Source organism: Bubalus bubalis, chromosome 11 (genome assembly GCF_019923935.1).
Source record: "Bubalus bubalis isolate 160015118507 breed Murrah chromosome 11, NDDB_SH_1, whole genome shotgun sequence".
Lineage (NCBI taxonomy): Eukaryota > Metazoa > Chordata > Mammalia > Artiodactyla > Bovidae > Bubalus > Bubalus bubalis.
Genome location: NC_059167.1, coordinates 53,559,839 through 53,573,821, shown reverse-complemented (window position 1 = coordinate 53,573,821; position 13,983 = coordinate 53,559,839). Strand labels below are relative to the sequence as shown.

At 35.6% G+C, this 13,983-nt stretch overlaps 1 protein-coding gene across 4 annotated transcripts in view; it reads left to right on the top strand.

The window, feature by feature from the left end:
* RORA (RAR related orphan receptor A) overlaps positions 1-13,983 on the top strand; it is an 811,781-nt gene extending 797,798 nt beyond the window's left edge. Inside the window, exons 12-16 of one of the 4 annotated variants that reach the window (XM_025296493.3) lie at positions 10-120; positions 1,073-1,185; positions 2,774-2,934; positions 4,419-4,481; positions 12,730-12,976. In XM_025296493.3, coding sequence (XP_025152278.1) covers positions 10-120; positions 1,073-1,185; positions 2,774-2,934; positions 4,419-4,481; positions 12,730-12,766 — 485 coding nt within the window. In that variant the 3' untranslated portion in view covers positions 12,767-12,976. Of the gene's footprint in view, positions 1-9; positions 121-1,072; positions 1,186-2,773; positions 2,935-4,418; positions 4,482-12,729 lie in introns of all 4 variants that reach the window. The other 3 variants (XM_025296496.2, XM_025296495.3, XM_044925518.2) reach the window with 3 other exon arrangements.

Here is a 13,983-nt window from a genome sequence, read left to right as displayed (position 1 = left end):
TTTTGGCAGGTTGTGAAGACTTTATTAGCTTTGTATTTGAATTTGGAAAGAGTTTATGTTCTATGCACCTGACTGAAGATGAAATTGCATTATTTTCTGCATTTGTCCTGATGTCAGCAGGTAAGATTACCAAATACAATGGTTTTTCAATTGTCCAGGTAAAGAATTTTTACAAGTACACAACTTATAATGGCTATAGGATATTCAGGGGGATACCAAGAGAGACCGCCATCCTTGTTAAAATCTAATTTTCAGTTTTTCAGGTAACAATCCCTCTGCTACACACATTTATACATGTCCTATTTTAAGAAGACCTCATGCTATTCTGATAAACTCTTAAGAGATGAGAAATTGAATAAAATCCTGTCTACAATTAACTTCCTGATAACAAGAGAAATGCCGTGGTAGAGTAGGCTTGCCCTCCTTAACACCAATCTCCAAGATAACGTGGTGTTTAAAACCTTCTCCTTTTTCTTTTTTTTTTTCTCCTTTTTCTTAAAGTCCACTTGGATGTCATCCACAAGTTTATCTGAATTTAATCTCTATTTTTAACCAGTACTGCCTCTTGGTGATAACTACTTTTGAAAATTTGCTATCTCCTTTTTGGAATTCTTAGTCATAAAGATTCTATCCTAAACTAACAACCCTTCATTAATTTGGCATTCTCTCCTTGTACTTGTAAGACAATTTTCATATTTTTTGTAATGGCTAGGAGAATTGATATGAGTATTTCATTCAGAAACATAACTTTTAGAAAGTGTTGAGGGGCTGTGGTGGTTTCATTTGCACTTGTTTGAGCATGGTTTTAGATTTAAATGACTATCTTTTTGGAAGAGGAGGACCCTCCTTTGCTTCAGGGGTCTGTAAAAATGGAAAGGCTTAGCACTCTGTTTTGTGTCATAGATTAGTTTTATTCTTCTTTAGGAGCAAATTTTGAATGAGGGGTGAAGGTGGCCTAATAGTCCCTGACTCTCTATTGTGGTATAATAATCTATATCTAAGAGTCAGGAGGAATTGGGTTTTCTGACAGCATGTTAGAAGAATACTAAGGAGTCTGGTTTTTCACATTTAGATCGCTCATGGCTGCAGGAAAAGGTAAAAATTGAAAAGCTGCAACAGAAAATTCAGCTAGCTCTTCAACATGTCCTACAGAAGAATCACCGAGAAGATGGAATACTAACAAAGGTGAGAGCTAAAGGTTTCCAGTTGACACAGCTGGCTTATCCCTTGCCAATGATCACACCGATCATGTTTGTAAGTCATCCCACCAGACCCCAGAATTCTCAGTAAGCGACAAGCTACTGAAAAGAAAGAAGTATCTCCATTTCAAAAAATTCTCTTGTGCCAAAATTCAGGTTAAGTTCTATTGGAATAATGGAGCAATGATAGAATTTTTTTTAAAGTAGTAATCATTCTGAAACCACCCCCCGGCCCTATTCCATAAGAGATGGGCAGAAAGCAGAGTTAATGTCCCATACTGATATAAACTAGAGAACTTAGAATTTAAATCTTGGAATTTAGAAGAAGGAAGTGATGAAGGACTAAAGCATCTAGAGTAACCATCTATTTTAATTTTCGTTCTATTTCCATTACATTCATTAATAATCAACAATAAATGGCTTTTGTATTTTCTTCATCAGTTTCTCATTACTACCCTGTATGCAAAACATAAGATTTCTTTTGTGCTTATTATCTTTCACAGTAAAGATATAATTAGGATGGCAATTTAAAATAGGCTAATATCCTTCAGTGCTGGTGCTAGTAGTATGTATTTAGTCTTAGAAAAATCAGCCCCGTTCTTTCTTAGATTATTTGTTTTATTGTTCCAGACCATGATTTGAAAGTTTTGGGATTTTCTTCCTGTTTACTTTCATTCTTTCCTCCTGATAGCTAGGCAAGGTCAGAAAGAAGTTAGGGGTTAATTGCAGTTTGTTTTTGATTTTGCATCTATTAAATGAGACACTGAGGCCGGAATGGGAAATGAAAGAAGACCTTTTCTCCATCTTCTTGCCCCAGTGCCAGGATACCATTCGGGTCTTTGATTATAGACAGCACCTAACACGTAACACAGGGTCAAGACTGATGCTCTGGTGAATTGTTCTGAGTTGAATATTCTGTGCTGCACAGTGCTGTAGAGTTTAAAAAGCATTTGTGCAAGTCATGCTACCGTCCTCAGCAGGTAAACAGTCCATGCTGAGACTCCACCAGTCCTGTTAACTTTTTTTTTTTTTTTTCAAACCAGGGCCTTTTGCTCAGACCCAGAATTGCTTTGTTCTAGGCAGAGCTCTTTCTAGAGAAGAAACTTGTTGTCATTGGAGTGAGCCAGTATTCCTTTTGCATAAAATATGTAACAGATGGCTTTGCCTGTAGTAGCAGTGATTTTATCTACCCGTGGCTGCCCCTTTGCCCACTTCTCTGTTCTTTGTCACCACATCTCTTCCTTTTCCCCAGTGGTAAAAGGCAGGGTTCAGGATGACAGAGCAGAAAGCATGTTGGAAGAGGAGGAGTAAGTAAGAGACTTGAGTTCTTTTGTTTATGAACATCTTTTCGGGTTACAAATTATTGAAGACAATATTTGTCTTCAAAATCATATTTAACATATACCTGGTATTCTATATCATTTATTTTTACCATCCCTCTATTACTAGAAGTTTAAGCTGTTTCAAGTGTGTTTCATCATTGTAAACAGTGTTGTGACGATCATCCAGATTCCCTGATTTTTGATTCTGGCATCTCTTCTCTCCTGACCCCATGTCCTTTCTTCCACTTACAGTTAATATGCAAGGTGTCTACATTAAGAGCCTTATGTGGACGGCATACAGAAAAGCTCATGGCGTTTAAAGCAATATACCCAGACATTGTGCGACTTCATTTTCCTCCATTATACAAGGAGTTGTTCACTTCAGAATTTGAGCCAGCCATGCAGATTGATGGGTAAATGTATCACCTAAGCACTTCTAGAATGTCTGAAGTCCAAACAATGAAAAGCAAACAAACAAATCAATTAACCGAGACACTTTATATGGCCCTGCACAGACCTGGAGCGCCAACACACTGCACATCCTTTGGTGATCGGGGTCAGGCAAAGGAGGGGAAACAATGAAAACAAATAAAAGTTGAACTTGTTTTTCTCATGCATATGATTTCCATTATGCCTACAGATATGGACCCTTTTTCTGTCTCGACTTCTTGATCGTTGACCTCTGTTTACAACAGAAGGCGGGTACTAAAGTTGGAAGATGTCCTTTTCTTGTAGCTCACTGCCCACAGACTTTCTACAGAGTCACCCATCTGTCGGTAACCACAGAGGGTCCAGCACTAATCGGTGACTGGTGTGCATAGCGGAGGTTGCGGCATTACTTTGCACAACTTGCTCTTTGTCTCATGAAGGAAGTTTTTATTTTTTTCACCGATTATTGCCAGTCAGCAGGACGGCACGAAAAGGGTCCATGGCACTAGCAACAATAGCATTATAATATATTACAGGGTAAATGGGCATGAAGACTATATATAGCTAAAAAGAGATATTGTTTATATATTGTTTTAATTAATATAAAATGTAGTTACTGGAGTAGCTTTTCCTGTTGAATTGATAAGGCACTTTCATTTTGCACCTTTTTTCTTTAAATTAAATGCTAGCGTGTTCACTGTCGTGTCGCATGTGCACCAGAAACACAAGTTTAACTGAGAAGGCTTGGAAGGTACGTCGGGAGGTATTTATGCTGCTGTTTACACAATTATTTTTAAAAGACTGGCTGGTCATATCTAGAAATCATGCTGTTGGATTAATTTTTTTTTTTTTACACGTGAATTTGGAATTAGACACAGAACTCTCCCTCAATTGTCCTTTGCTTTTTGGATAAGTTTAAGGATAGATGTGTTTATGCTTCATACAAAGTTGAGTGATTGAGGGTCGATTTACCCCCTCATGCATAGTATTTATCCAAAGCTTTTGAGCATGCCACCTCATGGAGACTGGGGAGTGGGGGGTGCTCATTTCACACAGTTGAATAGACTCAGTCTCAACTTGGAATTCTTAGGCTTTAAGAACAGATCAGTAACCAGAATATTTATCAGAATCTAGCTTTTAGCAGAAGAAGGACCCAAAGATTTTGTCTGGAGCAAACGCACACTCCCCATGTGTGAAGACATGAAGCATTTACTTCGTGAATGTTTATGTTCTTGGTATCATCTAGGAACCCTGAGACTTCCAGAGTGAATGGTTTCTAGACTAACTGCCTCTCCATGGTGTCATTCTAGAACACTCTTCTCCATATTTCACAATCAATGGACAGGAAGGCAAAGGAAACATACAATGTTGAACCAGTTTCTCTTATTTAAATGTTAACTATTGTTAAGTCTTTAAAGTGAAGTTGATGCAAGCTGCAAACATTTTCTTTTGTATTTATCTTCACTAGAAAACTGTGGACTGTAATTTATTTTATTAAATCTTTAGAAGACAGTTTGGCTTTTGTATTCAGGTGAGAAATATTGAGTTGTTTTTGTTTAATTTTGTGTATGTGTGTGTCTTTTGTTTTTTACATAATTCCCAGTAGGGGGGAAGGGGAAAGGAACAGTCTGATAAGACAAGTGTGCATATTCTAAAATAAGTGACCTTTGGGAATGTAGGCGTTTAGAAGATTTTAGTCACACTTGAAGTGGGATTCAAACCTCTGGCCTGACATCAAAGACCATGTCTATAGAGAAGAGAGAACATCTTCCCATAGTGTAAAGGTGAACATTTCCTAGCACCCTTTTACAGGGAAGAAAGGATCTCCTCTACCACCAGGGTTTCTTCCCCTGTCCTCCAATCTTCTGCAGGAATTCAACTCCTGCTGGGTCACCCAGAGCCCTCCACTCTGTTTTTAACTCCACTGACATTCTGACTTGTTTCCTGAGGGACTTGGAAAAGGGGAAGGAACTATTCACACAGAAGTGTGTATGAAGCCTAAATAACATCTTTTAAAAAAAGTTTTTTTAAAAAAATACAGTAAGGGTATAAGCATGAGTAGAAGATGAGAATAGTATTTACTTAAATTTCTTACAAGCATATAAAACTTTATGTGACTTTATATAGAGAGGTAACTACCAGCATATAGTATTTATATTTGGGCAAGAAGGGTTAAATCAAATTTTTAATTTAAATAAATATAGTTCCTTGAAAAATCAATAGTATTTATACTCTGAATAGAGTACCAACTTTAGTTCAGTTATTTATTCATCCTTTTTTTTTCCCCCTGTTGTTTCTCCTGTTGGGAAGAAACGGTGTGTTTTGTTTTGGTTTGGGTTTGTTTTTGTTTCTTTGTCATTTTGATTCACTAAATTTGGGGATGATTTTGTTAAAGTCTATTAACTTCTTTTTAACCAAAGCTTTCTGAATATGACCAGCCTCAGGTGCTAGCGCATTAAAGAGCAACTAAACCTAATTCCAGTGTCCATTTGTGAAATGATGAGAGCTAATTGGACTTCTCTGAGGGTGAGAGAGAATACAATGTTGAACATAAATTTCTTTTCCCAGAAAGGATTTTGCATGTACCTAATGCAAAAAAAAAAAAAAAAAAATGACGCTCTAATCTCAGTAAGTCACTCCATGGTGACATTGCTTTTGGAGTAAACCAAGATACATTGACATGATGCTGCTACTAGGTCTTTGTGAAAGAAAAACAGGGTGTGGACTTTAAGACGAAGTACATCGACAGTGTAGGAACAGAGTAGGAGAGGCGCGCTCGGTGAAATGAGGGAACAACTATTATACGGATTGAAGTTGGGATCTGAAGTTAAACAGTTTTTGTTGAAAAAATATGAAGTGCAGAGAAGGATGTGAAAAACTTTGTATTTTTATTTTCTTCCTTATTATAGAAATACCTGTGTGATGACACAAAATACTTGCTGATATAGAACAATTATTCTTAATCGTTCTTGTAATTAAAATTGCCTAAACTCAAATGTCCAATAGTCTTTTAAAGATTGGAATCACATCATTGTTATCCTGACTGCTGTGATGCCTCTTACACAATTTTTAAACGTCTGGTAAATAAGGCTTTTGCACAAAGCCTGAATACCTTCAGTTACAGTGGTGTCCAAATGGTTGCACTGTGTTGTGAAGAAACTGGCCTTGGTCACAATGAAATCAAAAGTGCAGATGAAAGTGCTTTTGGGGGCAGTTTGCAAATTGTGGTTAAAGCTATGGATTTTTTTTTAAGTGTTCAGCATCCTAATTTGCTTTAAAGGTGTGGATTTTTTTAAGTCTTCAGCATCCTAATTCACCCTTTCTAACTTAAAGAAAACATTACTTAAGACACTGCTTCTAAGTTTGGTTGTTCTTTATAGTGTGGATATTCAGATCTCTGTGAGCGTATGGGGATGAGCTGAGGGTCAGGTGAGGAGGGAGCGTGTGTGTGTGTGTGCGCGCGTGCGTGCGTGTGGTTTTTGTATGTATGATGTGTATGTGTCGGACCGCTTCTAGGCTACTAAGTGTCAATGGAAAAGGAAATGTATTCAAAATACTTAAATCAAAACTAGAAGATGGAAAAAAAAAAGATTTATTCTATACAAAGCCTTGTCTGGACCACTTTAGAGAGACTTCTATTTTTTTAACCCTTCTATAAATATTTGATGGCACTTGAAATATTCCTGCAATAAAATGTGATTTGTGTAAAGAAAAAAAAGATTTTGTAATGTGAAACAAAGAAAGAAAGTAATGTAATTTTCTAAAAAAAGAAATACAAACAAACAAACTTTGTATTATTTTCTTGATGGAATTTGTCTATCTGTCTTTGGAGAACTTTTTATTTCATTGAATGTGCCATAGTAGAAATACGTGTTTTTAGTTTTAGACTTAAGAAATAGCTGTTTGTGTTCCGACATTCCAAAATGCAAAACAGCCTAGTAGAATCTTTAATGAAAAGGTTTAAGTAGGAGGTAAGCTTCTCTCATTGTTGCTTTTTTGCACATGTTCTTCATTCCTCTCTAGTGCAATATGTACATAGAGCACTTCCAGGTGTACTTTGATCCCTCAGGGAAAATTACATATTTGTACAGTTTTTTTGGTTTTGTTTCTTGTTTTTTTTTTTTTTTTTTCCTTTTGTTTTTGGCTAAGGAATGTCGATTGAATCACTTGTTATTGTTGAGGGGCAGCCAGATAATAATCCTAAAGCCACTGTTTCCAACATTGATTGTTTAAATCATGTGTCCTTCCAATGCTATTATTTGAAGATAATAATAATAAAACATTATTTTCTGACAGTTCTTTGTGCTGATTGGTGGAAAAAAAAAAGGGTAAATAAGCACCTTACGATTGACTTACTGTGAATGACAATCCATCTTGATATCAATAATAGAAGCCCTATCATTTTGGAGTTCGGGTTATAAGAAACAAACAATGTGCTCAGGGATCTTCTAAAACTCTTAAAACAGGGTGGCCAGTACTACTGGGACAAAATTGTGTTTTGTATTGTTAATAATTATGATAATACTATCCCTCCAAGGCACAAGTGAACTGTGTAGAACTGCGTGTGTGTAAACCTCACTATTGTTCATTTTGTTTTGTTCAAAATGTATATGTTCTTCAGTCTTATGTGCTTAAAAACATTGAATAACTTCCAGAGCAGTATAAAGTGATGCCAGTATGTTCAAAAGATAAACTAATAGGTCATAATCAACCAAGAGCATCATTCAAAGTACAGTCCTGCGTACTTCACTCACCGTTTCTCTAATAATTAAAATATTCTTGATATATTTTATTTATATCATTATATATTAAAAGGTATTTCAAATTCTATATAGTATGGATAAAAATTTTTAGAAGCAGTCATGAGATAAAAGCCCTGCCTGTCAGTGCAGTGAGAGAGGTAAAAGATGAAACTTTTTTTTTTCTTTTCAAATACCAGCAAGTAACTCCTATTTTCACTGTGTTCTCCTCTAGAAACAAACAAACAAAAAAATTCCTTTGGGGGGGATTTTAACTGTCTTTTACTTCCACATTTGTAATCTGTTGAGTTAATATAAGAGCAAATGGCTATAAAGACAAACAAAACCCACCAATGTAACAGCAACATGAGCCAGCTTCTAGGGTAACATTTTATGTTTTTGAAACATTTTGAACGTAATTATTTCAATATGCTACTTTCCATAACCTCTGTGAACCTCAGTGTAATTGTTCGCTTTGATTCTTCCACACCTAGAGTACATTTTTAGAAGAAGCTTTACATATTTTCTTACCCCATGGAAAGCAAAATTTAGGATAACTTTCCATATTGTTTAGATAAAAAAAGAAACCGTCACCTTGTTTTGATGATAAAGACTGTGAAAACTGGCATAAATCTCTCTCTCTCCATATACATATATATATATATGTATGTATATACACACACATACACGTACACACACAGAAGTTATTGACATACATATTATACCATTTAGTTCCCGTTCTTACAAAGATATGACACAGCTGCTGCTGCTAAGTCGCTTCAGTTGTGTCCGACTCTGTGCGACCCCATAGATGGCAGCCCACCAGGCTCCCCCGTCCCTGGGATTCTCCAGGCAAGAGTACTGGAGTGGGTTGCCATTTCCTTCTCCAATGCATGAAAGTGAAAAGTGAAAGTGAAGTCGCTCAGTCGTGTCTGACTCTTAGCGACCCCATGGACTACAGCCCAGCAGGCCCTCCATCCATGGGATTTTCCAGGCAAGAGTACTGGAGTGGGGTGCCATTGCCTTCTCCGTATGACACAGCAGAAGCCCATAAAAACAACGTTATCCTATAGATCAGGGTATATGCCCATAAATGCAGTTGCAACAGTAAATCATCTATTACAGTCTGTGATACACGGCTTCATTGTATTTCCAAAACACTAGTATTATTATAGAGGTTCCACCAGATTTGATTAAAGAGACCTTCCTATTATTGTTTATTCTTAAGATAAGGCTGGCAAGCACTATCTTTACAAAGTAGTTGGTTTCACTTCTGGGTCTGTTTGCTTGTTTGTTTGTGTAAGTGAGCTCATTTTTGTCAGGCTGTCAGTACAGTTTTTAAAATAATCCGGAAGGCTGGCTTCATACTAAGGAGATATTGTAGGTGGAGGGGATCCATGTTTAACCAGACCCTCAGAACTTAGAGCAATAAATACATTCAGTCATTTATTTATTTATAAATGAATGATAGAATATTCAGTCCAAATAGAAACAATGTCTTTTCAGCAATGCAACATAACGTGGAGGCTTGTGTTAAGAAGGTGAATATGAGAATTTTAAGGAGATGCCTAGAAAACCCATATTTACTGTTGACATTTAGTGTTTGCCGCAACAAACATCACACCTCTTTTTCTCTTTCCCTTCTAAGAACTGATGAAAGATAGCTTCCTATTAGCTTTGACGTGCTGCGTGTGCCATTATGTTGTTCTCCAAGAGCAACTAAGTTCTTTGCAGTGTTCGTGTGTGATTCCTTTCTCCTCATCATTACTTCAACATAGATGAATAGTATTCCTATGAACTTGGTTATCATTGAACAGATTGCATATGTAAATGCAGATAATTCTTGAGCAATATAGTGAATATGATTTCACACACACACAAATCTGTATGTACTGTACACATCTTCCTGAATCTAAAACTCTCTTCTTAGCCACAATGGTTTGAAATCTCATATAAAACAGTGGTAAATTTTGAACATTAGGACATTAGCTGGCTGCTTCTTTAAATGTACCTGTATTGTCTGCCTGCTCCTTTTGTGGAGATGTGTTTTTGTATTGGATGTTTGGGCCAATGGGAGGCTTCAAGCAACAACATATTTTCCCAGTTTAAATATATTTAACATACGACAAACCCCAGACAAGGCTTTTAATATGTATAAAGAACTGCAGTGTTAGGTGGTTTATTTGCAAACCGTTTTCAATGTTGTCCATTTTTATGGCACCTTTAACGATATTCTTGTTTCCAAAGTACAAAAAAAAAAAATAGGTTAAATAATCTAGCCATAACTGAATGTCAAGCAATAAAACAAATGACTTTTGTGCATAGACTTAAAAAAATACAAATTTTAGACATCTGCATGTAAATGCAATCTCTTGTTTACTGCTTTCTTCAACTTGAGCAATTGATTCCTTATTTACTATTAACTTAAGAACTTGTAATGGCCTGTAAACATTTTCTCTCTTACTCTTCTTTCAAATTTACCTTCGTCCCTGCTTTTGAGTCATAATATTTAATGTTGTTCTGCACATCTCTATACAGTTAACTTTTTGGCTTTCATTCTGTATAGATAAGAAAATGTTATATTATAAACAGCCTACTCAGTGCAAATATTTATCTGTTTATCAAATCCACAATATGCTGTATAATACTGGTTTTACTATATAATCTATTTTAGACATAGCTGTTTAGAACTAGAGTGTGCTATTTTTGTGTTTTTCTGATGTGTGGTGCTAGATAAGTTACTTTTGTGAACAACAAAAAAAAACCCTTTTATTCCTAGACAATACCACCTTTGGGTCTTGTTAATTTCACTGAGTATAACTATATATTTGTATATATATACATATATATATATCTACCTGTGCCCAACTGGCAGCTGTATCAGAGTGCTGGATTTGGGACATGCTTTTCTCTTTAAATACATAATATCATGATATAAATTATTCTAGAGTGTATTTAATTAGGATAAAATTACTTCCTTAGTATGGATATTTGACATCTATAGGGTGAATTTGTTTATAAATATGGATATATGAAAATGTATTAGCATTTACTTTATGTTTGCTACTTGGCTTTATACCATATCTCCTAAGCTGAAAAATAATTTGCCAGGCCTTCAAGATCCTAAAGAAACACTCTAGTTTAATGGAGTATTATTTTTTTCTTACTAAGGCACCTTATTATTGGCACCTGACAGAGTTGTGTACTTAGCTCCTATAATAGATAATACACATTTATATAAAATATCCTTGTTGGCTTGATGGCAGAATAAACCTTTCCCCTCCTACCTGAGCCATGAGAAGTATAGAGACATCCGCTATCATGGCAGAACATGGGCCATAAAGCAGCTTTGACAAGGGATGTTCTGTGTTAACTTGACCTCAACCAGTTCCATGAACTGAGTGAAGGACCTTCATTTAAAAGTCATTTAATAATAAGCTTAGTTAATTCTTTCACCTGTTCTCCCAAGACCTATCGGCTTTCTTAAAAAAGAAAAATCCACGTATATCAAATATCTAACTAAGGATGTAGTTAACCTTATTAAATATTGATTAGAATTGTTCTGTAATATTACTGAATTTGTAAGATCTTTAGCAAAGATTTTTGAGCAATTTATAAATATAGAGCAAATGTTTCTGTTTACTGCACTTTTTGTAATTGAAGGTGATAAATTCTCAAGCCATGGTTATTGGCTTCCATGCACTGAATATTTACCCACAATTCTAGACATTTTCCATTTTTATGGAAGAGTTGCTGTTACCTTAATTATAAATGCAATCATGTGGTTAATGAGAGCTAATGCTTATAGTTAACCTTTTAAAGTGAATTGGCTACAGTTTAGGGAGAAATCTCTTTGAATACAAATCATTTCATTCCTTATTGCTTCGCTTAGAAAGGGATTGAAACTTTTTTTTTTAGCACCATTTCATATCCTAAGGTTCCTAAGGATAGAGATAGTATCTCTTTGTGTCTGCACAGTGGCCAGCACATGTCAGCATTTGATAATTGTTAAATAACAACAAGTGTGCCCCAATTCCAACTTTTTTCCTGGGTTGTTTTGGTAAATTTATAAAGTATGCCAAGCCTTATGGTTAATACTTTCTTCTACAACCAAGTTTTAAAGCCACATTTTCAAAGACCACATGAAATGCTGATTCTAATTGTGTGTAGGTCTTGAGGATTAAGCACACAAATTTCACAAAACTCTGTGAGTAACAAACTCAGCCTTCTGTAAATATACATGCAAGTTCGGAAACAGTAATACTGTACCTATAAATATGCGCTGTCTGTTTTGTGTACAGTATGTAAAAACTCCTTTTCTGCCACACTAAAAATGCAAGCCATTTATGGGAATCCTAAAAAATAGTATTGTACTAAACCTTTGCTAATGATCTTTATTAGAGGATCATCCAACTTTTCACTGACATTGGGTTTTCTTTTCAATTCACTCTTACAGTAGTCTGCTTATTTCCAGCCGTTTGTTATTTTATTGAGTCCTCAATTTAAAAAAAAAATATTTTGATTCATTTTGTAAATACAAGCTGTAAAAAAGAGAGATTTAATGTTGTCTTTTAAATACTCCAATTTTCATTCTAATATGAATGTTGTTATATTGTACTTAGAAACTGTACCTTTAATATTACATTACCTTTATTAAAAGTGCATTGAACACATCAATTTTAGATGTGCTTTATGTACTGTTATCCTATAATAAAATTTCAGCTTCTAATGGAACACTTGCCTCATTTTTCTTTCTTTTACTTGGTTCTTGAATTGCATGTACAGTTTTCTAGCTTATCTCCATAGAATGGAGTAGGACAACCTTGCTACTCAAAGTGGGTCTATAGACCTGTGGCAGTGGCATCACTCATGACCTTGACCTTGTCAGAAATGCAAAAACCTAGGCACCATTCCAGACCTACTAAAACAGGATGTGCATTTTCACAAAATCCCCAGGTGATTGGTTTGTATATTAACGTTTGAGAAGCACTGGTCTATCAGGTAGTACTTTAAAAAATATAATTTGTCTCTATTTTGCAGGGAACAAAACATATACAAGGATCGAGCTACCCTTTGATCAGAAAAGGCAAAGAAGGAAATTTCAACTTGTGAGGAAACATCTATTGATTGATAGTAGCTGCCAGAATTGCAGAAATGAGGATTCTCAAAGGATTGCCATGACTGATCGGTGATATCTACCCTGAATGTAGGAGGGGAGAAAACCTGAACTCACACCACACTTTGTCATCTTTGCTTTAGAAATCATTAAAGGAGAATGTCAAAATGATGCCAAAGGCTTTAAAGATGCCAAAGACTTTTTAAAAAATCTGACTTTACCTGGGCTATCATTGTACCATCCCAGCCTGGCCCCTTCTCTTGAGTAGATCAGATAGGAGTAAACCAATAGAGTTAACTTCAGCTAAATATCACATGATTTTAATGATGCAAAGCCTCATCATAAATTATTTTCAAAGTAATCTCAAGGACATTGACATTATAAAATATTTGGAAGTCAGACTGAAGTCAGACTAAACGCAACTGAGTTGGGCTTTTCCTCCACCCACATTCCTAAGCGTCTCTTGCACTTAGTAAAATAACTATTTGAAATGATCCCCAAAGTCATTTCATATAACAAACATCATGAATCACACTGATGGATCCCCAGTTTGTCTGGAGGCAAACCTAAACATCCAAGAGTGGCAGAAGCCTCTTGCTAGATTAACAGCCACTTTATCCTTTTCCTGTACCATCAGTTGTGAGCTTGTTTTCCTAATGTCATTTATCTATGATTAAGGAGCTAACAAAAGTCTTTGTGTGTTTACTATGATTCTGGATTTTTTCTCCTTTAGAGGGGAAATATTGACTCTAGTAAGATATAGTCATGTCTCAGTAATCCATTTGTTATTTATCTGCCTGATAGATTTCTCAAACAATATTTTAAACTCCAGAATGATTTATTTGTAGGGGAGAAGATGCTTCAACTGTGACTTGTTCTTTGCTTACAGAACAAAAATTAATTTTAACCTCCCTCACAGTTAATTACAATACTCACCCCCTAACAAGTCTCACATCTATCTTCTACCATTCTTTCTTTACTGTTTCCATAAAATACGCATTGTATTCTAAAGACAGATACTTATTTAGTTATCCTACTTGGAATTATTTCTGCTATCATTACTTTCTCTCTGTGGGATAGTTAGGGGCTACCTATAAATAACTAGCATTCATGGAGTGAATGTGGAGGGGGAAAAAAAAAAACTGCTGAGAAATTGGTGCAACCACTGTGGAAAACAG